At 37.4% G+C, this 26,123-nt stretch overlaps 1 protein-coding gene and 1 long non-coding RNA gene across 2 annotated transcripts; both read left to right on the forward strand.

The window, feature by feature from the left end:
- Positions 1-353: 353 nt before the first annotated feature.
- Positions 354-1,473, forward strand: LOC141632037 (uncharacterized). Its single transcript, XM_074444629.1, has 2 exons — positions 354-1,003; positions 1,148-1,473. The coding sequence occupies exons 1-2, from the start codon at positions 397-399 to the stop codon at positions 1,300-1,302; spliced, it is 762 nt and encodes a 253-aa protein (XP_074300730.1). The 5' UTR covers positions 354-396; the 3' UTR covers positions 1,303-1,473.
- Positions 1,474-12,397: 10,924 nt separating this feature from the next.
- On the forward strand, positions 12,398-13,155 carry LOC141632041 (uncharacterized). The gene is made up of 2 exons (XR_012537747.1): positions 12,398-12,533; positions 12,920-13,155. It is a non-coding gene; the product is annotated as an uncharacterized LOC141632041 (long non-coding RNA).
- The last annotated feature ends 12,968 nt before the right edge of the window (positions 13,156-26,123 follow it).

The raw sequence follows: 26,123 nt of genomic DNA on the forward strand, positions 1-26,123 counted from the left end.
GGAAGCAAGAAAGTAGGGAGGGTGGTGTTAGATGAAGAAAAGCTGAAGTCAATTGATCTTCTAAACAGGACAACACAACACTCACTTGCTGAAAATTTAGGAGTGAGTCAGTCAACAGTTTCAAGATGGGTTATGTCAAAGAAGATCAGGTCACACACAAATGCACTCAAACCAGGTTTGACTGATAAAAACAAACTTGCTAGATTAATTTTCAGTCTACAACATCTAGATTATCATCAACTAACTAAAAGAGTGGTTTTCAAAGATCAAAGCAATATCATACATATGGATGAGAAATGGTTTTCTAAAACTAAACCTACTACAAGATTTTACTTGGCTAAGAGTGAAACAGATCCTCATAGGTGTGTGCAGTCAAAAAGTTTCATAGAAAAAGTAATGTTTATGTCTGCTGTAGGAAGACCAAAGTATGGGTCAAATGGTGATCTTATTTTTGATGGAAAGATAGGTATTTGGCCCTTTGTTATACAAGTACCAGCACAAAGAAATTCCAAAAACAGGCCAATGGGTACAGTAGAAACAAAATGCATTGAGTCTATAAACAAACAAGTAACCAAAGATATAATTCTAAACTGTGTGTTGCCAGCAATAAAGGCCAAATGGCCTTCTAATGTGAGTAAGCGCATAATTATTCAACAAGATAATGCTCGCCCACATTTTAGCAATGATGATCCAGATTTTAGAAAGGCAGCAACATCAGATGGCTGGCAGATTGAGTTGGCTTATCAAACACCCAATTCACCAGACTTAAATGTCTTGGATTTGGGGTTTTTTAGGTCAATCCAATCTCTCCAACAAAAAAAAAAGGCAATCAAGTTGGATGAACTTATTCATAACACAATCCAGGCATATGAAGAACAAGATGTTCTTAAACTTAATTATGTGTGGATAACATTGCAGGCATGTATGCTTGAAATAATGAAAAGAAAAGGTGGCATAGATTACCCTGTGCCACATATGCACAAAACAAAACTAGTTGCAGCTGGTTTATTGCCTGAATATTTGAATGCTAACATTGATTTAGTGAAAGAATGCATACAATATGCACAGAATGTTGGTGATCCAAGCACTATAAGTGAATTAGTGAATTCACTTCACATAATAACAGAGAATGCAGAAAATACAGCAGGTACCAGTGGCACCAGTAATGAACCAACAGGGGACACTGAGCCTGTTGGCAGCATTACTGAAGCAGGTGAAGGTAGTAATGAACCAACATTGGGGATTTATCCCCCTGTTGGTAGCATTACTGATTGGTTCTTAGATTTATGTGCAAGGGAATGAAGAAGCTTATATAAACATCATCAGTATGAAAGATTTTGGACAGTTACAACTTAGCAAAGACTGGATATCTTATCAAAGTCACCATTTTCGCAGATAAAGTAAGCAGCAAGGACAGCAAACAATCAAGAAGGCCACAGTGAAGCATTTTGTTTAGTCTGTATTTGGTTTTGTTGAAGAACTTTGCCACTCTTTTGTACTATTCAGTCTTTGCCACTAAGGATATTAACTTCAGACATGAGCAATTGAATACAATTAGCTTTAGTAAACAACAATGTTGTCCATACACAGCCTCATCACTACAAATGGTGGTGGCATTGTATATGAACAACAACTTATCAGGCAATCAACTACCCTCAACATTAGAGATCATCGGGTAGATCAAATTAGAAGAAACAGACATTATATAACCACCAGCAATCATCACCAGTCCAAAAAAAAATTCAATGTAAAAAATTAAAGGAACAAGAAATCAACCTCCTGACGATTCGTCTTCGTCTGCAGGACCAAAACCAGGCCAATATTTAGAAAGCTCTCCCAGAAACCACTTTGTAATAACCGGATTTTTTCGTATGGACACCGGATCTAATTCCCCATCGGAATTACAGACAACACCAGAGTTACATGCAACATCATCTCTTTTCTCCCTTGCACTCTCTTCCTTTTCATACTCCAAAAAAATCCCAAATTCAGGCCATGATCTACATAGATCTTCCATAAACATTAATCTGGTCTGACCAGATTGACGACTTGCTAACCAACTCTTCGCCTCCCTCTCATAATCTCCTCTCTTTGAATTAACCATCATCCTCAAATCCATCTCCTCATCCACGATTGTAAAAGGAGCAATATTTGAGCAACATGCAACAACATCAGACTTACCATCATCAACTTCGTCCCCTTCCATATCCATCTCAGATTCACCACACAAATAATAATCTTCATATTTCTTCTCCATAGCACGAAGATCAAAATAAGACCGACTAGATTCAGATTTTTCCATCACGGAGGCACCACCCAGATCAAAATTTGAAAAAAAATCAGATTAATCAAAGGCGATGAACGAATATTATGAATAATAATCAATGTTTGATAAAGATTAAAAGAGGCGATGAAGTTTTGATGAAGAATGGAAGAGGAGATGATAAATCTGATGATGTTTAGAAGGGAAAACAATGGCGGTTGAGAGAGAAAGAGAGGAAGTGAGAGGCGGAAGAGAGAGAGCTAGGGTTTTGAGGGGATGTGGACGGGAATAAAAGGCGCGAGAGATTAGGGTTAATGGGATTGGGCTGGGTTGGTTTACGGATTAAATAGATTAGTGGGCTAGATTAGTGAGTGTTAGGATGGGTTATGGGTAGGTTGATTTGTAAATATTGAAAAGTAACAAGGGTAGTATGGTAATTACGTAAGGAAAAACATGTCCAAAAATAGACAATGGGACAGTTACCTGACTAGAAGAAAATGGACAATGGGACTATTATCCAGAATAGGAGGGAGTATTAATTACAACAACTCTCCCTTCTGACGGACAAATTCGTCACAAGCTTGCGATGGATCAAGTATTATGGATATATAAGACAAAACAGTTTTCTATTCCTTAGGCACTCTACTTTTGTCTTATCTATCCCACATGGATAGTACTTGACCCGTTGCAAATCGCGACGGATATACTCGTCACAAGGTCGCGACGGATATACTCGTCACAAATGAGAATCTCCTATTTACTAAATGAATAGGCGAAACTCCAATTTTTCCCGCCTAAAATATATTTTCTAGAATAATACTTGGTATTTTTAGCATATACTATAGGTGTGGACATGATAAGTTATAAATGGATATAATCTTTTGTATTTAAATATTTATAACATTTATTAACTTTTTATGATAATAAGTTGTGGCTAAAAAATATGGTATAAGTAAATATTTGTTAAAATTCATTAACTTTTTATGATAAAAATTTGCGACTAAAAATACTCCCTCCCATCCACTCTTTTCATCCCTATTTCCTAAAACGGATTATTCAGGTTTTCTTCTCCTTTCCTTTTTAAGAAAGTTTTTATTAATATTATATTCCTACCTCTCTTCATTCATCAAACCCCACCATATCCTTTATTAATATTTAATTTTAGTTATTCCTACCTCTCTTCAATAACCAAACCCCACCCATCTCCTTTATTAATATTTAATTCTAATTATTCATACCTTTCTTCAATTACCAAACCCCACTCATATCTTTATCAATATTATACTCTCCACCCTTAATCCGCGTGCCAATTTCAAAGGGGAAGAAAAGAGTGGATAGGAGGGAGTATATTGTTATTAGTAAATATTTGTAAATTAACCTCATTAATTTCTCGGAAAAAAAAACAAAAAAAATTCAAAAAAAAAATACTCATTTTATTACTTCTTACGATTTAAATTTTTATTTATTTCTCTAATCAAAATATATTAAGGAGAAACATGAAAAATAAGTGAATTGTCAATTTAAATTATATAAATAATACACTAAAAAATAACTCTATAAATACCGTGCATATATCGCACTAGGTTTATATTAATAATAACTCTATAAATACCGCGCATTTATTACGCAATCTAAACTAGTTTGTTTATTAATTATTCTTATTTTACGATAGATTAGTGTCCTCTACTTTGTTATTACTACATATGGTCAGTGAGACCCACTCACGCAATTATGCAAACCACCCTATAATTATAAAACGGATTCGAGCCTAACTTTTATAATAAGTAATACTCCCTCTATTTCGGTGAATTATTATTTATTTTTTTTACATAAAGACGAATGCATAAGAAATAAATTAGGGTAAAATTGTCTAAGTTTAAATATTTAATATAAAAAATACTTGTCTAAAATAAAAATAGATTACAAATAAATGATGCTCTAAAAATAAAAATAGATAACAGGAATAGTAATATTTATTTTTAGGGGTTGTTTGGTTCACTATGGGAAGATGAAATTCCTAGGAAGTTAAGTTCATGTGAATTTGTAATTCATGTGAATTGTAAAAATGTTGTTTGGTTGTCATGTGGGAAATGAATTCATGTGGGAAGTTGCACTTACCAAGGGGGGCTAGGTAAGCAACTTCCTACATTATCGAGGAATTGAAGTTCCTTGGGAAGTTCTAATTCCCATGAAATGGGCAACCAAACAACATCATATTTAAGCAATTCATGGGAATTTCTACTTCCCATGATTTAAGAGGGTAACCAAACAACCCCTTAGTATCAGGGTAAAATCGTCTTAGTTCAAATATTTAATATTTGCATGAAACTTGACGCCATGTTCAAACTGCAGGTGACTCCTTATGGATGAGTAATTGAGTATAAACTATACAAGCATTCAATTATTAAACCACGAGATACACCCCAACCGAGTCGCAATCATTCTTTTTATTTTTTTGTTTTCTTTCCTCTCTAATTCAAATAAAATTTATTAGAGATAAGCACAAATTTTGTTACTCGGTAAGACTAGATGAATATATAATTTAAATTGACAATTATATATCGGTAAAATCGTCTTAGTTCAAATATATATAATTTTGTTACCCGAAACAACCCGGCTCGCTTGACCCAAAATGGACCCGACCAACAAACCCGAAACAAACCTGAAACTCGAAATGACCCGAAATCAATGAGAGACCCGAAGTGACCCCACCCAAATTAGCCCAACCCAAACCCAACCCGATAACCCGTTTTGCCAGGTCTACAGTTTATAAAACGCGCATTAATTGTGTGAGATCTAAATTAATTTGTTTATTAATTATTCTTATTTTACGATAGATTAGTGTCCCCTACATTGATTTTGTTATTACTACGTGTGGTCACTGAGTCCCACTCATGCAATTATGCAAACCACCTTATAATTATAACACAAATTATCATTTGTGACGGCGATATCCGTCACAAGTGACGGATACCGTTTCCTCTCACAAATAATCCATAAGAGGTGAGTGGGGAAGCACATGGGGGTGCCCACCTTATCCCTTCTCCCCTTTTTGTGAGAGGTCACAAGCTTGTGACGAGAATAGTCCGTCACAAGCAAGACTAGCTGTAATTATAAAACGGATTCGAACTTAACTTTTATAATAAATAAGTAATAGTCTCTCCATTTCGGTGAATTATTATCTATTTTTTTACACAAAAACCAATACATGTAAAATAAGCTATTAGAGAATATAGATATATTGAGATATAAAAATAGATAAATAAATAATGTACCCAAAAATAAAAGTAGATAATGTTAAGATATCGTAAATATCTTGTAGCATAATTATCTTATGTAATCTTTATTATTATTTTGTCCTATCTTTTGTAATCTTTTAGTTTCCTAATTCCTCTCATTAGGGTTTATAGCTACCTTGTATCCCTTGTATTTATACCTGCTAACCTTAATAATATTCTTTAAGCTTTTCCATACATTGCCTGCTCTTCTTACATGGTATCAGGAGACCTTTGATCCTCCCACAAACAAAACTCGACATTACCATGTCGACTTCTCATTCTATTCCCAACACCGCTTTGAACCGAGCAAACCCCTCATCACTCTTAATGTCCATTCTGTTGATAAATTCGACGGCTCGAACTATCAACAATGGAAACTTCAAATCACTTCTCTTTTGATTGGTTATGACCTCTATGGTTATATTGACGGGTCATTACCATGTCCTGCCGCCACCATCAAGGAGAAAGACAAAGACACATCAAAGCCGAATCCTGCGTACTCCACTTGGTATCGACAAGACTAGCTGTAATTATAAAACGGATTCGAACCTAACTTTTATAATAAATAAGTAATAGTCTCTCCATTTCGGTGAATTATTATCTATTTTTTTACACAAAAACCAATACATGTAAAATAAGCTATTAGAGAATATAGATATATTGAGATATAAAAATAGATAAATAAATAATGTACCCAAAAATAAAAGTAGATAATGTTAAGATATCGTAAATATCTTGTAGCATAATTATCTTATGTAATCTTTATTATTATTTTGTCCTATCTTTTGTAATCTTTTAGTTTCCTAATTCCTCTCATTAGGGTTTATAGCTACCTTGTATCCCTTGTATTTATACCTGCTAACCTTAATAATATTCTTTAAGCTTTTCCATACATTGCCTGCTCTTCTTACATGGTATCAGGAGACCTTTGATTCTCCCACAAACAAAACTCGACATTACCATGTCGACTTCTCATTCTATTCCCAACACTGCTGAACCGAGCAAACCCCTCATCACTCTTAATGTCCATTCTGTTGATAAATTCGACGGCTCGAACTATCAACAATGGAAACTTCAAATCACTTCTCTTTTTATTGGTTATGACCTCTATGGTTATATTGACGGGTCATTACCATGTCCTGCCGCCACCATCAAGGAGAAAGACAAAGACACATCAAAGCCGAATCCTGCGTACTCCACTTGGTATCGACAAGATAAACTGCTCTTCGGTGCCTTGGCCGGTACTCTTGACAAATCTGTTGCCTCCCTCCTCACCCGCACCTCCACCTCTAAAGCCCTCTGGGACACTCTATCCAACACCTATGCCCTTCCATCCCGTGGCCACATCAAGCAACTCAAGTTCAAACTGAAACATATAACCAAAGGTTCCACTTCTATAGCCGAATACATGAACTCTATCAAAACTACCTCTGATGAACTAGCGTTGCTTGGTCACCCTTACTCTGTTGAGGACCTTACTGACCGCATTATAGAAGGCCTTGATGACCCTCGCTACCAACCTGTCATTGATGCCGTTAATGCTCGTGACACCTCTATCTCCTTTGCCGAACTCCACGAAAAACTAATCAACAAAGAACTTACCCTCCGCATCCAAGATCACGCCTCACCCACCACCTTCCCTGCCACTGTTAATGCCACAACTTCCGCTGCCCGTTCATACTACAAACCCAAATATACACCCCCTCCTACCACCCTCCCTCCCACTCACCAACAACCTAACCAAAACCCAAACAATCCGTATCGTGGGCGTTGTCACTGGTGCAATGTCCAAGGTCACACTCTTTCCTTCTGTCCTGTGTTCAAGAATTTGTATCCCAACATCACTGTGCCTCGTCACCCCAGACCTGCTCCTAATCCCCAAGTCCAAACCGCTATCCTTCCACCCCCATCTGCTCCTGCCCCTCCACGTCCTTGGCTGCTCGATACTGGCGCCTCACATCATGTCGCCAGTGACCTATCTCACCTCTCGCTCCACTGCCCCTATGACGGAACTGATGAAATGATAATTGGTGATGGCTCCTCGCTTCCAATTACTCATACTGGTTCCGCTCTTCTCCCCTCTTCCTCTCGTTCTTTTTCCATATCTAATGTTCTCTGTGTTCCTTCCATTTGCAAAAACATCATCTCTCGTTGCTCAATTCATTCGAAACTAACACTCATATTGTTTTCTCCTCGTCTTTCTTTCTTGTGAAGGATGCTCAGACGGGGGCACTCCTCCATCAGGGCCCTGCTAGAGATGGCGTATACTACTGGTCTTCTTCACCCTCACCTCTCGCTCTCACTGCCTCCCACAAAGCCATCGATCTGCATCACAAAGTCGGCCACCCTCTACCCTCGTCTTACAAAGAATTAGCTAGTTATTTCAATTATTCGCTTAGCAACAATTTTCATTGTAATTCATGCCTTTCAAATAAAAGTACTAAACTTCCTTTTTCTACTTCCTCTCTAGTTACCACATCTCCGCTTGAGATTATTTTTAGCGATGTATGGACATCTCCGCTTTACTCGTTTGATAATTTCAAATATTACATTGTCTTCATTGATCACTTCACTAAATTTATTTGGCTTTACCCGATGAAACGAAAATCTGACTCTTACTCTATTTTCTCTAAATTTCACCCTCTTGTAGAAAAACAATTCTCGAAATCCATTAAAACCTTGTACTCTGACAATGGCGGTGAATTCGAAAAACTCGCACCATACCTCTCATCTCACGGAATCTCTCACCTCAAGTCCCCACCCCACACTCCCGAGCACAATGGCTATGCCGAACGTCGTCATCGAAGTATTGTTGACACAGGTCTAGCTCTTTTGTCCCACTCGTCTATGCCGCCTGAATATTGGACTTATGCCTTCTCAACTGCGGCATATCTTATTAACCGTCTTCCGACCCCGACGCTCAATAATTCCACTCCTTATCAGACTCTCTTTGGTCATCCTCCCAAGTATCACAACCTCCGTAACTTCGGGTGCCTTTGTTACCCGTGGTTACGTCCCTACTCCAATCATAAACTTGATGCTCGTTCACTTCCCTGTGTATTTTTTGGATACTCCCCAACTCAACACTCCTTTCTGTGTCTTGATCCTAAGACGAGCCGAGTCTACTCCTCCCGTCATGTTCGCTTTGTCGAGTCAGTCTACCCGTTTCACACCTCATCTCCTCCCTCAACCAAACCCACCACGGACTAATGGGTCACTTTCTCTATCCCCATTATCACCTCTCCACAGTCTAACCCTTCCTCCCCTCTAACCCAATCCCCAAACACTCCTCTGCCACAGTCCCCTGTATCCTCCCCCCCTCCGAATTCCCCACCTGTGTCCTCTCCTCCACCACCCCCTTCTCCTCCTCCACCACCCCCTCCTCCTCCTCCACCACGCAAACATGAAACCCGAGCCTCCCACAATATCTTTAAACCCATCAACCGCATGAATCTCTCTGCCGAACTCCATCACCCAAAACCCACCTCTGTCAAAACTGCACTCCATTCGCCCGTATGGCATGCTGCTATGCGGACCCAATTTGAAGCCCTCCTATCCAACCACACTTGGGACCTAGTTCCCCCCTCACCCACTCAGAATGTTGTTGGCTGCAAATGGGTGTTTCGTACTAAGTACAAACCCGATGGCACGATTGATAAACACAAAGCCCGCCTTGTTGCCAAGGGGTTCCACCAACGCCCTGGCCTTGACTACACCGAAACCTTTAGCCCTGTCGTGAAACCGGCCACGGTCCGAACTTTGCTAAGTCTTGCCGTTATGAATAGTTGGGTACTTCGTCAACTTGATGTGAATGATGCATTTCTCCAAGGCTCGCTCACTGAAACTGTTTTTATGGCCCAACCTCCTGGGTTTGTTGACCCGGCCAATCCCTCTCATGTTTGTCGTCTTCGTAAGGCCATCTATGGTCTTAAGCAGGCTCCGAGGGCTTGGTACAATGAGCTCCGTACCTATCTCCTCCGGATTGGGTTCACTAACTCGGTCTCGGACACTTCCCTCTTCATCCATCACGCTTCTAACCCCATATATGTTCTTGTTTATGTAGATGATATTATTGTTACAGGTCCGAATGCTTCCTCTGTTGCTGAATTCATTGGTGCTCTCGCCTCTCGCTTCTCCCTCAAGGACCTCGGGAACCTGTCCTATTTCCTTGGTGTTGAAGTACACCACCATCCCTCTGGTTTGTTTCTAAGTCAGCAAAAATATGTCGCTGACCTACTTGACCGTGCCTCCATGTCTAACTCTAAGCCAGCTTCAACGCCCCTTGATCCCTCCACCCGGTTGACTCCCCATGAAGGTGAGCTCCTCACTGACCCCACATCCTATCGCACATTGGTAGGTGGGCTGCAATATCTGTCCTTGACACGCCCTGACTTGGCGTATGGTGTCAGTCGTTTGTCTCAGTTTATGCATTCCCCGACCACAGTACACTGGTCTGCACTAAAGCGTCTTCTTCGCTACTTGTCTGGTACTGCTACAATGGGGTTATGGCTGCGTAAGTCCTCTCCGCTCCTGCTTCACGCCTTTTCTGATGCGAGTTGGGTTGGCGAACAAGATAATTATATCTCCACTGGTGCCTATATTGTCTATCTTGGTTGCAATCCAATTTCTTGGAGCTCTAAGAAACAACGGACCATTGCTCGTTCCTCCACTGAGGCCGAGTACCGTTCCATTGCCAACACGGCGGCTGAGCTGTCTTGGATTCAAAACTTGTTCCGTGAGCTTCACATTGTCCTTCCTTCCTCGCCCACAATTTTTTGTGACAATGTTGGGGCTACCCAGTTGAGTGCAAATCCCGTCTTCCATTCGAGAATGAAGCACCTTGCTCTTGACTTTCATTTCATTCGTGAAAAGGTGCGGTCGGTGATTTGCGTGTTACTACAAAGTGCACAATGATGATCAATTAGCGACGCGCTAACCAAGCCTTTATCTCGTCCTCGTCTGCAAATGCTACTCTCCAAGATCGGCCTTTCTTCACGGACGTCCGTCTTGCGGGGGCATGTTCAGATATCGTAAATATCTTGTAGCATAATTATCTTATGTAATCTTTATTATTATTTTGTCCTATCTTTTGTAATCTTTTAGTTTCCTAATTCCTCTCATTAGGGTTTATAGTTACCTTGTATCCCTTGTATTTATACCTGCTAACCTTAATAATATTCTTTAAGCTTTTCCATACATTGCCCGCTCTTCTTAGGATAACAATTCACCGAATAAAGGGAGTAGTAATATTTATTTTAGTATTAAGGTAAAATCGTTTAGTTCAAATTATTAATATTGATTTGCATGAAACTCGACGCCATGTTGACTCCTTAGCATTCAATTATTAAACTACGAGATACACCCCAACCGAGTCGCAATCATTCTTTTTATTTTTTTATTTTTTTTCCTCTCTAATTCAAATAAAATTTATTAGAGATAAGCACAAATTTTGTTACTCGGTAAGACTAGATGGATATATAGAGAGCAACTAGACTTGTTTACGACTGCATTATTAGCTATTTTAACTATAAGAAGGATCAAATATCATCTCACATGTATATAAGATAAATGTTGCTTTTTTCCAATGCATTCTGCCAAGACGGTGCTCGAGACATTATGTATTTAGCATTTTAAATTGTATCTACATCGTATACATATGCATGGCCGACATTATGTATTTGAGACGGTCATTTTTATATGCACCGTAACAGGCGGATAATAGCGTAGAAACGGTTTGCTGTGATTTAGACTGTGACGGTTTCCAGTTAGTCGATGAAGCATCAATAACTTGGATTGTTATTGATGTACAAATCTACCTGGTATAACATTTTTAATGTTCCATATTTGAGATTGGATATTCACAAATGTGGATATGCCTTGGTTATCTGTTTACCTTTTATATTTTTAAGTATTTTAATTTAAGGTAAACAACTGCTAAGGACGAAGAGTCTTGAATGAAGTACGTACGTGTGTAGATTGCATGATTTGCATCTAGCTGTCTGATAAAATTTGCACAATTTCCTAACGAATCTTACCATGCACTGTTCACTAAGATTAAAAATAAATACAGTACAGTACAATAGATGCTTAGTGTCGACACGTCTCAATTAATGCAAATTGATTAATTACGAATTAATTAGTTGGTTTATGAATGCGAGAAGATAATTATAAGATAGTAACTAGCTAATAAATAGTTATACCGTTAGAATAGTACATTATTTTATCGGTCTGTAAGAAGGGGAGATCGGAAAAGATCGGGCGTGTCAGAGAGCTAGCATTATATTATAGCTCGGTTGGTGGACGTTAACTTTTGACGATAATACGATTAACAGGTTAATGAGAGGCCGAATATTTCATGAAACGGAACCTGCGAGGAAGTTTATTAAGGAAAATTAGTACTTAATCTTGTGTTTAGACCGATCTCCGATTTCTTGTATTGAAACAGAATTATTTCATAGACAATAATTTAATTAGTCTATTAATTTTTCATTTTATATCTGACTCGGTATTAATTACCCTCCTCGAAGCAGAATCTCTAACAAATCTCACTAACCTCATTATTAGGATTTAAAAATTAAAACAAACTGTTGATTGATAGCAAGGTTTGCATCTGTATGTGCACAAAGCTTTGAACTCTTAAATCTTAATTAAATGCTTCAGTGTAAGCGACACTTGCGGTTCGAACATGGCTTGCACGTCTCCATGTTCGTTCATTGATTAGTTAGTTTATGAATGAATGCCAGAAGCGAGTTAAAATAATTCGTAAATAAATAAATTGTTGATGGAATCAACACACCAAACCCTGTATAAATAGGGAGAAAGAAGTGAAGCATAGCATAGCATAGCAATACACAAAACCAGCAAAGATAATACAAATACAAGTTCAATTACATACGTTCTCTCTGAAAATGGCTGTTATTTCAACACTTGACTCATTCCACCCAACCTTTTACCTACCGGGCGTAGGGCCGATACCAATTCCTCCTTGTCAGGTAAAATATTTTCTTTATTTCACTTTTATTGCCTCTTTTCGCTCTAACTTATCCCAAAATTATTCTCCCCGTTTTAGTTCTATATTTATTTAGTAAGAAAAATAATTGTGATCCCCAATATGTCGTTGGCAATAGAGTATGGCCACCTTGTTAGGTACGAGTATAAAAATATCGGTTTTTCCACACTAATTCTCCAATTATAGTAATTATGAATTTATATTTCAATTTCTTATTAATTGACATTTTAACATACGTCCATTGGACACGCATATTAGAAAAACCCTAAAACTAATTATCATCTAATGGTATATATATGATTACTTGAAATTTTATTTAAGTGATGATTATAATCTCAACTAAATACTAATGTAAATGTTGGTGTGCAGGAGTCGGGTAACGCTGATGACGCTTCCGCCCCCGTGTAGCATGCTTACACTTTCGTCGTCTTTGGCCTTTAGATAATTCCAATGTTTGTTGATGCTACCTATGGTTACTTCAGTTTCTTGTGTTTCACTTATCTTTTTCCAGTTTGTTTCTTTTTTATGCTTTTAAGTCGAACTATGTTGTCTAATGTAATTCGACATCATCAACATCTTCAATAAAATCTAAAGGCACTTGTGAACCTACGTGTGTGTTTATATGTCTTCTCTTTTTCGTTTAATTTTTTTGTTCGGCTCATATATAGTCCTTGTTTGTATTTTCTAGCAAGCATTTTGTTAGGACGGATCAACACACCTACCAATTTTTGTATATATTTTAATCTAATTGTTTTCGCCCCCATTTTTTATATCATACCCAACGACTTAATCCCGAATCGTTGTGTCGCTAATCGACCTCATAGGATCGCAATAATCAAGCCTTCGTGAACCCCATTTAGGATAATTTGTTTCAAATTAAAGTTACTCCATTTCGTTAAATTGGGTTGTGAGAATAATATCGAAAGATATTATCCAATATCGTATATTGTAAATACTTGTAGTGCAAGTAGGATAGATTGTAATATTAGGAATTGTATCGTTTTTTCCTTATTTGAGTTATTTAGTTGCCTTAGGAGAAGATATGATGTATGTATATAATCGAGTCTTGTCCATTTTCTCTCTTAAACCCTTTAAATAATATTTTTTCCACTACATCCTATTTTTCCTTTATTTTTACCTATAAATTTAGAACCGTTCGATAATCCCAAGATGCGATCTGGGCCACCAAAAGGAACTTGGGTACACAGAGCAATAACAATATTGTTTCTTATTCTTGGGGTGTCAATAAGAACCCCAAATTATAAAGTTCCTCTATTGCAACTAAAAGTTGATCTTAAAATAAAGAACCAAGTTCTAAAATAAGAACTTAGTTTGTTACATATTGGAATTTGGGTACCAATAAATATGACTTTGAAATTGTGAAAGACCAATTACATATAATCTATTTTCAATTTAAGAACTTTACATAATTGTGATCTATTTTAAACAAAAGTTCTTAAACATTGAAATTACTAAAATATGACATGGCAAAAGAAGAACTTTATATAAAGTTCTTCTATTGTTATTGCTATGATGCTTTAAACAAGGAAAAAAGATATGCACAAATTCCTAAAATTTCAAAATCCATTCATTAATAAATGGATAACGATAATCGAGCGAAGATCCATCTCATTTCTTGAAAAGAATAACTTCCTTTTTTTGCGCGATCTGGATTAAATTTTGGGACCATTTAATGCTTGTAACTGACCGGATTACAAAAATTCTATATAACAATTCAACTTTTTTAAATTTAGGTCCAAAATACCGGTCTTTGCACCGGATTAAAATATAATTTTAAGAAAAAAAAAGTAACTAACTAATAATTCCGGTCCGGATCGGAATTTACCGGACTTGGGCCGAACCGGACCAGGATCTTAAAATGTTGGACCGGAGACCAGACCGGAATAACTAAAAATTCTGGCCCGGTGCGGTAGATTCCGATCCAGACCGGTTCATTTTTCCGGTCGAGACCGGAATTTGCACACCCCTACCTGACGCCCTAGCGATACTAAATCTCAATTACATCCCATTTAAAAAACTTATTAAAATAAAATAATAAAAAAAGTAGTTTTTGTTTGACACCAAAATGTTAGAATTTTTTTGGCAAAATAGGTTTACTATTTCAAACTATTTGGGACCAATGGCTCCACGTCATTAATTTTATTTTTCTATTTTTTAGGTGAAGTTGTAGCTATACCTCGTGACTTTAGTCTTTGTTATTTTGAAAGGAAAAGAAGTGAAGCCATGAGGCAGCCTCGCGGGTTGTCTAAACCTGGTAATAAACAGGTCAATCGGCTCGAATTGGGGTCGGGCCAGTTCGGAATGGGTCATTTCGGGTCTCTCATTGATTTCAGGTTAATTAAGGTCAGGTCCATCATTTCGGGTTTCAGGTCTGTTTCGATAAGTTGACGGGTCAAGGGGGCCGAGTTATTTCGGTCAGTCATTTTTTGGGACAATGAATAGAAGTGAAAAAGTCATTTCAAGTTTTTTGAGCTACGTTTTGTTGAGTCTTTTCGGGTTAGCTGGCCGATTTTGGATCGGTCATTTTTGGGTCGTGTCGATTCGGGACAAGAAAGGTAGGGTCTTGTTCGGGCCGGGTCGGGACAATTTGGGTTTCGGGTGACATTCGGGTGATGTAGTTTGGATCAATTTCGGGTGTCAGTCAGCCTTTTCAGACCGGGTCAATCGTGTAGAGTTGCTTTTGTCAGGTCTAGGCTTGTCTTCTTAGCATATGACAAACAGAGGCGAACCTAGAGGGTAACAAAGGGTAACCGATGCTACCCCAAACCCAGAAATATTGAGGAAGAAGATGACTTCTTACTACCCCATTTCACTGACTTTTGGAAATGAATACAAGAAAGTAACAAACATGTACCTCCCGAAAAACAAGCAGCGGCTCAAAAATAACTCATTATATTACAAATAAACAGCAGCGGAATTATAGGGCATCACCGCCGTATTCACCTTCGGAGAATACAAGGCTTTGCAATAAAATATTTACACTTATAATACTAAAACTAAAAACTCTATAATTATACATTATATACATTTTATCTTCTAGGTGAAAATTCCTCACATTTAACCTTCCCCCAGACTTGTACCTGAAAAAGAGTGAACGTAACGGAATCAGCCAACCATAGGCTGAGTATGTCCCGAGTTCCTTTCAACAGTCTTATATCATTCCCTTTATTCAAAGAATTTTTCTTATTACCATATGACCCAATGCAATAACTTACCTGAATACAGTATTCCCTGCCAGGGACCAACCCGGTATCCCAAAAACATTAAATGACTAACATACCAACAGGATATATATTCATATGACTCTAATGCCGGTATCTACCTAGTATAAAAGCTAGGTTTTTTCTTGGCTTCTCATTGGCTGATGGAATTGCACACATTTTTTTAGGTAGGGTCCCCCATGATCATTGTAACTATTTAATTACTCTCTCTTCTATACTTCATTTTATTTTGCATTTCTGTTTTTCTCCTTTTCAAGAGTGCACAACTGAGTTCATCGTGCTTTGAGGAAAAAAATCGAAAAATCGGAAAAATATAAGTCTCTTAAATACAAATATATTAAAGAACACAAAGTAGTAAGAAATGTTTTTAAAAAAAAATATAATTCAGACTTGATCTTATTAAGATAAACTTATTAATTAACTGGATTAATAAATACTCCCTCCATTTAACAATTATCACTCCGTTTCTCTAATAAATGGGAGGAGTATTATATTTAAAACTAGTTCGGTTGCCCGTGAAATTCACGGGGCTTTTTTGGTTGGTGGCATTTGTAGTGGCGGCATTACGTTTGGGGGTGTTTTTTTTTTTTTTTTTGTAGTGAGGGGGAGTTTTGATGTTTTTTTGGCTGAAACTGTGAAACAAATCAAAGTTAGATGTCATCCCTTTAAGTTTGTCTATTAACTTAAAATGAACCGATAAGCCATAAAGGTGTTGAAATACGGAGTAGGGACATTAATAAGCAGAAACTAAATAAATATCGATAAACTAAATTTAACTCGGCAAGAACCGTAAGTGAAGTTAACCGCACAACATTCCCATCCAAATCAATTCATTTACGATAAAATCAGAGTATCTACACAATTAACCTAAAATCAAAGTATAAACATAACTAATCCCATTAATTTGCATATAATGATGAAACTAATCAAATTAGCATCAAAATTGAAGCGGAAAATAATCGTTGTTTGAGAATGGAGCGAGAACAACGACCACCGTCAAAATTAATTCAACAAAGAGCTATTCAAATCAAGCACTTGTTCTAAAATTAAAAGGCGAGTTCTCATACCAAATATTCCGGCCAATTTGAGCTCCTTCGGTGTAGCCGCCAACTCTGCCACCGTTGTATGTACATGTGCGAAATATTTGTAACCAATTTGTAATATACGTGCGAAATATTTGTAAATTTGAGTTCCTTTTTCAAGTTTTCGGTTTCTTCGAGGTATACGAAGAGCATGGAAGATGAGGAGTATTGAGCTTTGTGGGTTTTCTTTATTACCGTCTTATTTCTTTTATTTCTTATTAGTTAATATTAATATAGATAAAAAAATAATTAATATGTAGTGACATGTGTCAAGTAGTGAATGAGTTGATGTGTCGCTTCAATAAAGGCTCAAGAAGCCTTTTTATGTTATTATATAGATGGGGTGATAAAAGTTGAATGGAGGGAGTACAACTCAGAAACAACCTAATTTTTCTTTATAATCAAATTAGTAAGACATAATAAGATAACATTAAATACGATATGTATTCAAACCTTAGTGAAATAATGTGAATAAAATGATATAGAAATGAGGAAATAAAGGTTTAGAAAATTATATTTATTCGTTAAAATTATCGAAATGAAAAAAAAAATAAAAACTTGAAAATAAAGTAAGTTTTCGGAAATTTTCGAGATTTCAAATTAATGGTTAGAAAGAACAAAATTAATTGTTAAAATTCGTTAAATAAGAAAAAAATCAGAATTATTTTGATAAAAAAATAAAAAAATTATTGAACCTGAAAAATATGGCCAAAAAATTTTACGAAGGAGAGAGAGAGAGCAGAACTGCGAGATTAAAAGTTCAACTGGCGCACCAATAATCTTGAAGAGGCGATAGTGTTGAAGTGAGACGGAAGTGTAATGAGAAGCAGGTGAAATATAAGGCGGCAGGATTTTGGCAGTGGTAGGGTTATATGTTTTACACTTTTAGGCAACAAAATTTACGAAGAATGCGGGTACATGGAGATTGGAGGGTTATGAGTTACATGACTTATGAATATGGGAGGTTATGGGTCAAATAATTGGGTTTATAATTTTTTCGGATAAATAAAATGCAGGTTTAACCCATATTAGGAATGTTGGCTAAGCCATGTATTAATTAACATTACTTTTAATCTATTCTAAGTAATATACAATTACTATTTGAACCATATTCATGCAATTTGTATTTTATGTATGGTGTTAGGTTTGTCTCCAATTAGACTCCCTTAAAATAAAAGTATCCGACTTTAACATTAAAACGGGTAAGTACCCATCTCATTTTAGCTTATACGGAGTAAGATAAATCTAAATCTTTTACTTTGACTGATTCTTACTACTTGACCCAGTGACCTTAAAACGGCGATACTCGGGCTAGATCGAACAATTTGGATTCCACGTGTATTATTATATGGTTACTTCTGATATTATTTTTTTATATTGATTCATATCAAGTCGCCTGTAAACGAGCTTAATCAATTCATTATGGTTGCATTTTGATTATGCAAGTCGGGTTAATTTAGAATACGTTAAACAGATTAACCATGTTAGGATAAATACGGGTAAAAGTGAATAGAGGTCAAATAATAGTTAGGATACGGGTTAAAAATAGTCTGCGACACATTTCGTTTACCAATTTTTACATTCTCTTAAATTAAAAATATGAGATAATCAAAATTTTTAAATGTCATAATATAATACCTAATCGTGGATTTTCTGACAATAAAATATATATTCAACAAATTTTATCAATGTAGACCGTGCAATTTCTGCACGGGCATAAAACTAGTATCATTAGTGAAGAGAATAGACATTACGTATTTCTCATGGGCCAACGCTCTTTTTTAACATGGAGCCAACGCCCTCTTACAGTTTATATGGAGCCAACGCTCCTGGAACCAACGTCTCTGATCCCAACATTGCCCCTTTAATTTATATGGAGCCAACGCTCCTACTCGTGTACTGATTTTGATTTACAAGATAATGTCATCTCAAACCAATAATCGTATCCGAAATGCTACAATTGGCCAATTTTGCAATATGACAACAACCGCCTTATCACAATCATATATTTATAAGACGGTAACTAATATAACATGTGAGCAGTATAACATTCATAACATGAAATTAAGAATGAAACTAGTATACCGATTATTTCTAATATCTTATTTCAAAGACAAACAATTACTTATATCGACAAAAGGTCCCGAAATCATACCTTAATTAAGTATAAGAGACCTTGTTAGGTCACTAATATTACCCTATTATTCATCCTTCACCGTTAGCTAATTTCCCTTGTCTGCGTTTCTATGCTTGCCGCTTATCCCAAATGAAGGGACCATCTTATTACCTCGTCCAAATGAGGTGAAATGATGTTATGATATTTGGTCCTTGATGGTGCATTTTTGGTGGAGTGGTACTAGAACAAATAAGTCCATTCATTGGTGTAGTAAAGAATTCCTTAGTAGGCCTGTGGGAGAAGGGGGTCTTGGACTTCGCAATATTGGATGTTTTAACCAAGCTCTTCTGGCCAAGTCTGCTTGGAGAATCATATGTGTTCCGGGAAGCCTTATTAGCAAAGTTATTGGTCCTTAGCTTGGTGTTCAAGATGATATATTATTCCAGAATCGTTGGAAGGCTCCCCAAGCATCGTCATGGGCTCTAAAATCTGGGGCTCTAATCTTATCTACAACAATATTGCTTGAACTATGGGATCTTCTTCTCGGCTTAATGCTTGGAAGAGTAAATGGATTGAAGGCGGCTATAGTATTCATGATCTTTGTGGGGATTTTATTGATGTTCCTACCGATTCCACGCCATCTTTGGTTGGTGATCTTCATGATAATCATAGAAGATGGGATCTCTCTTCTCTTGGTTTCGATCCGGGTGAGGGAGTTACTAAGAAAATCCTCGCAACTTATATCCCGTGTCAACCCTCGGATGACTCCTTCTACTGGAAATTCTCTAAACATGGTGTTTTCACAGTCAAGTCGGGATACTATGTTGCCGCTAGGCCTTATCTAATGGACCTACCTCGAATGCTGATCGCTCTAGAATGTATGCACCAATTGTGGCCTTCTGCAAATCAAAGCTCTAGAAGTTGCCCATTTCAAACAAACTAAAGGTGTTTCTATGGAAATTTATGGCTAATGCCCTTCCAAAGTGGGCTCTCGAATTCTCAAACGAAAAATGGATTGGCGCTCCTCCTCTTCTCTTTGTGATGAATCATCTCCTTGTATGGAATCTATTTCTCACCTCTTCAGAGATTGTAGCTTTGCAAAGGCTTTATGGTTTGGATGTCCTTTAGGACTTAGAATCACGGGAGAGGTGGACATTGATGCTAGGGTTTGGGTCATAAACTGGGTTACTTATTTCTTAATTGGCCCAGATCTCAACTCCCTCCTCTTTCCCCTTATTGCTACCCTTTGGAGAATTTGGTGCCGTAGGAATGAGACGGTGTTCAAAAACCGTCGCCCTTGGCCTTTGAGTGCTCTCAATTCTATTCTTGGTGACATTCAGTGTATGGATGAGGTAGTGAGCAGTAAGGATGTTAGCCTCCTTAGAGCACCTTTGCTGGATTCCTCTCCGGTCTTTGGTTTAGCTAAGAGAATTAGAAACTCCTTCCCCTATTGGATTGTTGGTGGACCTGGGTGCAAAAATGTTTGCACTATCAAGTGTGATGCTGCCTGGAGGGCCGATAGAAGTTCTGGCATGGGGTGGTGCTTGTATGATGGTAATGGGACCTTAAGGAATACTGCTCACGCTCGCTCGTTTGCCTCGTCTGCCCTGCATGCCGAAGGAAATGCAGCTATCATGGCATTCAAATGGGCCTTGGACGAAGGATACCTTCATGTTAGACTAGTTACGGATTGTCTTGTCTTGGTTATGCAGGTTGATGGAGCGGAGAAGGCGAATGCATCTGTTAAGTGCATTATCCATGATTTAAAGTCTATTGCGTCTCATTTTCATTGTTGCTCTCTTAGTTACTATCCTGGGGGGGGGGGGGGGGGGGGGTAAATAGGATAGCTCATAATCTTGCTCAAGAAGCTCTTTTGTAAGCTATGCTATTTGTTGCTGTCAAAAAAAAAAGATGTTATGATGTTAGCCTTGATGAGTCACTAATAGACCTACGTGTAGCTTATGTAGAATTAGATGCTTTTACTTTTTTTTTTCTATTTTTTTTTAAATTATCTAACATAGTACGGAGTAGTAAAAATCATAACGGGCCCGACTCATATATTATTAGACAAATTACTAAAATAGGGCCGTCTTCGTGTATACAAAAAAATATACGAGTTTAGTCTATAAAATCTCAAATGGTCCTATTATAATATATATCTTAAAACTAATTTTATTCGGGATATTACATTCTACCCTCCTTAAAATAAGTTTCGTCCCGAAACTTGAAAATAGAAAATTTAAAAAATTTAAATGTTCGGTTTCTCAAAACTCAAAGCCGTAAAGATAAGTGTTCTATTAACCAAATATTTAACTTCGATTTTTCGAAACTCGGGAGATTTTCAAGATTTTAATTTAACAAAAGTCTTTTTATCACATTTATGAAATTAGTAAAAAGCGTAAGTCTTATATAATGGAACGTAAGAATTCCAGTCGCGAACAAGAATTCAAGTAATCCAATTCAAAATAAACGAACTCAAATTATGCGTTAGTAGGCGCTGGACCGGTTATTAGACGTCTTTAATAACAAGTCTTATCCTACCAACAACCGCAAAAAGCGAAAGAAAACAAAAATTGAAAATTTCATTTTTCAAATTCTATAGGTAATTTTTTTTAATACAATATTAAATTTTTAAACTACACCATAGACGAACTAATTTAAAATTTTTGTTATACGTGACATAGTTTGAGTATAAGAACTTTGAAATCACAGAAACAACCCCGAATTTTAATGAGCGGAAGGTAAAAAGTAGAAATCTTGAAGGTAAAATATCTCGAAACTTGACTACCCATCTTATCTTACTCTAATATGCATGGCTACATGTTACGGAATAAGTAACTCCAAATAATTTACGCACACCAAAAAAAAATATAGCACACATAAAAACCATATGGCAATTAATATGCTCCTTGCTAGTAGTCCTACGGACTCCATGTCATATTAAATCTAGAGTATGTACCATAATATACATATGCCCATATCAAAATTCATACTAGCTCTATAAATCTCATAAAAATAGATCACATTGTAAACAAAAAGCATATAATTAACTACTACTTAGTACTACACAACCAACCAACCAACACATTACATAAATATCACGTAGTCCTATAATATCAACCCCACAATAATATCTACCCACTCTCGTTATTCGTCAATTTCTATGTTAGACTATATGTTTCGAGTTTTATACTAGCCCCTAAAATCTTTTCCCCGTTAGACGTGTGGCCGAAGGCTCACCACGTTGCTGTGTGGCGGCTCGATACAAATCAGTAACGCCCGAAAAATAAGCAGGCAGCTAAAAAAAAACTCATTATAGTACAAATAAACAGCAGCGGAATTATAGGGCGTCACCGCCGTATTCCCCTTCAGAGAATACAAGGCTTTACAATAAAATAATTACACTTATAAAACTAGAACTAAAAACTCTATAATTATACATTATATACATTTTATCTTCTAGGTGAAAATTCCTCACACTTAACCTTCCCTTAGACTTGTACCTGAAAAAGAGTGAACGTAACGGAATCAGCCAACCACAGGCTGGCCCGAGTTCCCTCCATCGGCCTTATGTCATTCCCTTTATTCAATCAGAATTCTCCATATTACCATATGACCCAATAAAATAACTTACCAGAATACAGTATTCCCTACCAGGGACCAACCCGGTATCCCAAAAACATTAAAACAGTCAGTTGAATCTACACAAGCAAGCACCCTTTGAAAAAAATCTCAGGATCAATATTATTGACACTTTAAGTAGAGCCAAGTAGCCCTTGGTAGAAATCAACAAAAGCATTTCCCACCTCTTCCAAACCTTTATGAGAATGCCCATTAACATCTTGAATTGCCCCTATAATTTGTTGATGCTGCCTCTCCTTGATCTTTTAAAAGAAAAAACTGAAACTTGTATCATTATGTTTCACATCATGAACTTGTATCATTAGTTAGAATACTTAGCTCTATCCTCTTAAGTTTCCAGAATTCAGCAGAGGTTGCTTTTTCCTTCTGGATAAGAGCAAGAGAGAAAGGGTCCATTTGTGGATTATTATTATTATTATTATTATTATTATTATTATTATTATTATTATTATTATTATTATACGGTGGAGGTGTTGGATAGTCCGAATGGTGATCCGAGTGATGGGGATTTGGTGAAGCTTCGTTTGGGCCATGATAGCACGTCTATGGCAGCTATGGTTGTCGGGATTGCTAGTTTAAAACCTCATGTGTGTTTGGTCCAATGTTTGGATTAAACACACGCCCATTTATATTTTATTACATTTTATTTTATAAGTTTGTAATGTGTGGAATAAGCTGAAACTTTCAGCAGCATTTAGAGTAGTTAATAGCATATTAATCTAAGCAATTAAGAGGCTTTAAGTCTAATTAGTAGAGAGTTTAATGTCTAATAAGTGTAGCACTTATTTAGACCTTCTAGATGCTTATTTCAGTTATTTTAGGCATGTGAGGCTGGCGATTTCATGAAAATTTTTGGTTTAGGAATGAAGGTTACGCAGGATTATTCCTATAAAAACATAACCTTAGTTTTCAGAATATTCAATTCAGTTTTATCATCAAGTTCTACAGATACATTAGTTTAGATTATTTCCGTTAATAAAGTCTCTAGTTTCGCATTCGGTTTTTGATCTTCTCCTTTCAATTCCTTTACACGGTATTCTCTGTTCCTTTATTCAGTTTTACTGCTTTCCTTCGTAGTATAAGATTTGCTAGGTTAGATCTCCCGAAGCCAAATTTATCGTTTTATGTTAATTGTTCATTTTATTAATTCAAGTATGAATTCGTTAGCTTTAATTGTTGATTTTGTTACTTTCATTATTTCTAGTATGAGTAGCTAGGTATCCTTTGCTAAGATGTAGGGGATCTATGGCGTAGATGGCATTAGAATAGGTGACCTCGCATTAGGGCTTGGTCGATCGACTGGCTTAACTAGTCGGTCGACTGAGCCGGTTGGTCGATCGACTGGGGTAGCTGGTCGATCGATCGACTTTCGTCTGGTTTTGCTTTGTTTGCTTCGTTAAGTGCTTTATCTTTCAATGAGACCGAGAGGAGACTTGATAGATGCTTAAACTTGACCATCCCGTAGATCGAGAGATAGGAATGGACAATAATTAACGAATTAAAACGACTAAATTGCTAAGATCGAGAGATAACGTGATTTAGTTTGCATTAGGAATCATTAATCAATAACGAGAGTTAGTATTAATGAGACTTAGGGATTAGTAGCATAGGCCGAGAGGTAGCTACTATTTAACATGGACCGAGAGGACTTGTTTTCCCCATCCTTCGCGACCGTATTTCGAAGTTACCTAGGATTATGTGCCATCGCAGCTATAGTGAACCAACCGTCTTAGCATTTCTTTTATCATTGTTTACGTCCTTATTTACTTTTATTTATTTAGTTTATGTTATTAGTTTTAGAATCAACTCAAACCAAAAACCCCTCAAACAGCTTACCCAAGACCGAGATTAAAAGCAACTATTATCTCCCTACCTCCCTGCGAATCGACCCTGACTGCCACTAGCTTCTGTTAGTAGTATTTAGGCTATAAATATTATTTTTGATACTAAACGACGGTATCAAATTTTGGCGCCGTTGCCGGGGAGGCAGCGCTAGTTTTAGTTGTTTTTCATTTTAGTCTGTTTTTCGCCTCAAGGGAAGACTGAGTACCTTGAGGCAGTTCTTATCTTCTTCTTTAGTGTTGTTTATTTGCAGATTTTCAGAGAGTCCACTCATGTTCCATTCTCGGGAGCAAAAGCAGTGTCTTTGTTTTGTGGGAGATGCGGCGGAGTGGGACACACATCTGAGGCTTGCGGGCACCCTAAGGAGAAGATGTTTGCTTTTCATCAACTTCAGCTCGACAATTCGTATAATTACACTCCTGCTTCACCGCATCAACCATATGTGCCTCCTTATGAAGCCCCACCACCATCCACTCCGTCACAACAAGAGTTGAAAAACGAAGTTGCGAGTTGACGAGTCTAGTGCACTTCTTATGGTGGAGGTACAAAAAAGCAATGCGGCAAACCAGGCCTTAATCACGAAGTCGATATCTCAAATTGCTACATTAGACAAGAATGCAAATTGCGATACCGAGTCAATTTCACTCTATGAATCAGCGTATTGAGACCGTACATGCAATGACGCTGAGGAGCGGGTCCGCTCTTGATGGACCTAAGAAAGTCTTTGGAAAAGGAAAGAAGAAAAAGAACGAGAAGAAGACGGACAAGAGCGGCGATTCGGTCGATCGACCGCATCACCTAGTCGATCGACCACCCGCGATCCTCGGTGATACCTTCGATCTCTCTGTTCATTCGGAAAAGAAGAAATCGATCGATCGACCGACCACACCGGTCGATCGATGATGATCTTCTTGATGATGAGCCAATTCGTCCTTCAATGCCGATAACTTGAGGGATTTCTTGTTTCGGGATGAGACGACTCCAAAATTATTGAGGCAAGACCCAAATGCTAATGGGTCGGGATTCGGTTCCAAGGTATGACCCTACGACGATTAATGGGTCATTTCTGAGACGGTCCGAAGAGGGGTCAAGTTACAATAAAGACAAAGTAGTGGATCTTCACCTAAGTCCACCGATGCCAGTATGAGAGACCTAGAGGAGAGGGCAAAGCTACTTCTGACAGCTCCTTATCCGGAAAGACTAGTGCCAACCAAAGATGAGGTAACATTCGATAAATTTAAAGATGTCGTGCGTAGTCTTAACGTGCAAATTCCTTTCTTAGAGCTAGTTAATCAAATATCTGCATATATGAAGTTTATGAGACAATTGCTAGCTAAGAAGAGGTCTTTGAATGTTGTGGAGTCGGTGCATTTAATCAAGAGTCTAGTTCGTACTTAACCCACACCGCTACTCATAAACCTGTCCGACCGGGTAGTTTCTCTCGTCCCCCGCAATATTGGTACTTTCTCAATTGAGAAGGCATTATGTGATTTAGGGGCTAGTGTCAGTGTTATGCCTTTGAGTCTGGCTAAGAAGTTGGGATTGACTAGATTTGCCATTATCGACATGATCAGTGCAAATGGTCGACCGTTCAGCGATTCGGCCAAGAGGGGTCTTAGAGAATGTGCCCTGTTCAAATTGAAAAGTTC

The sequence above is a fragment of the Silene latifolia genome, chromosome 2 (genome assembly GCF_048544455.1).
Source record: "Silene latifolia isolate original U9 population chromosome 2, ASM4854445v1, whole genome shotgun sequence".
Classification (NCBI taxonomy): domain Eukaryota; kingdom Viridiplantae; phylum Streptophyta; class Magnoliopsida; order Caryophyllales; family Caryophyllaceae; genus Silene; species Silene latifolia.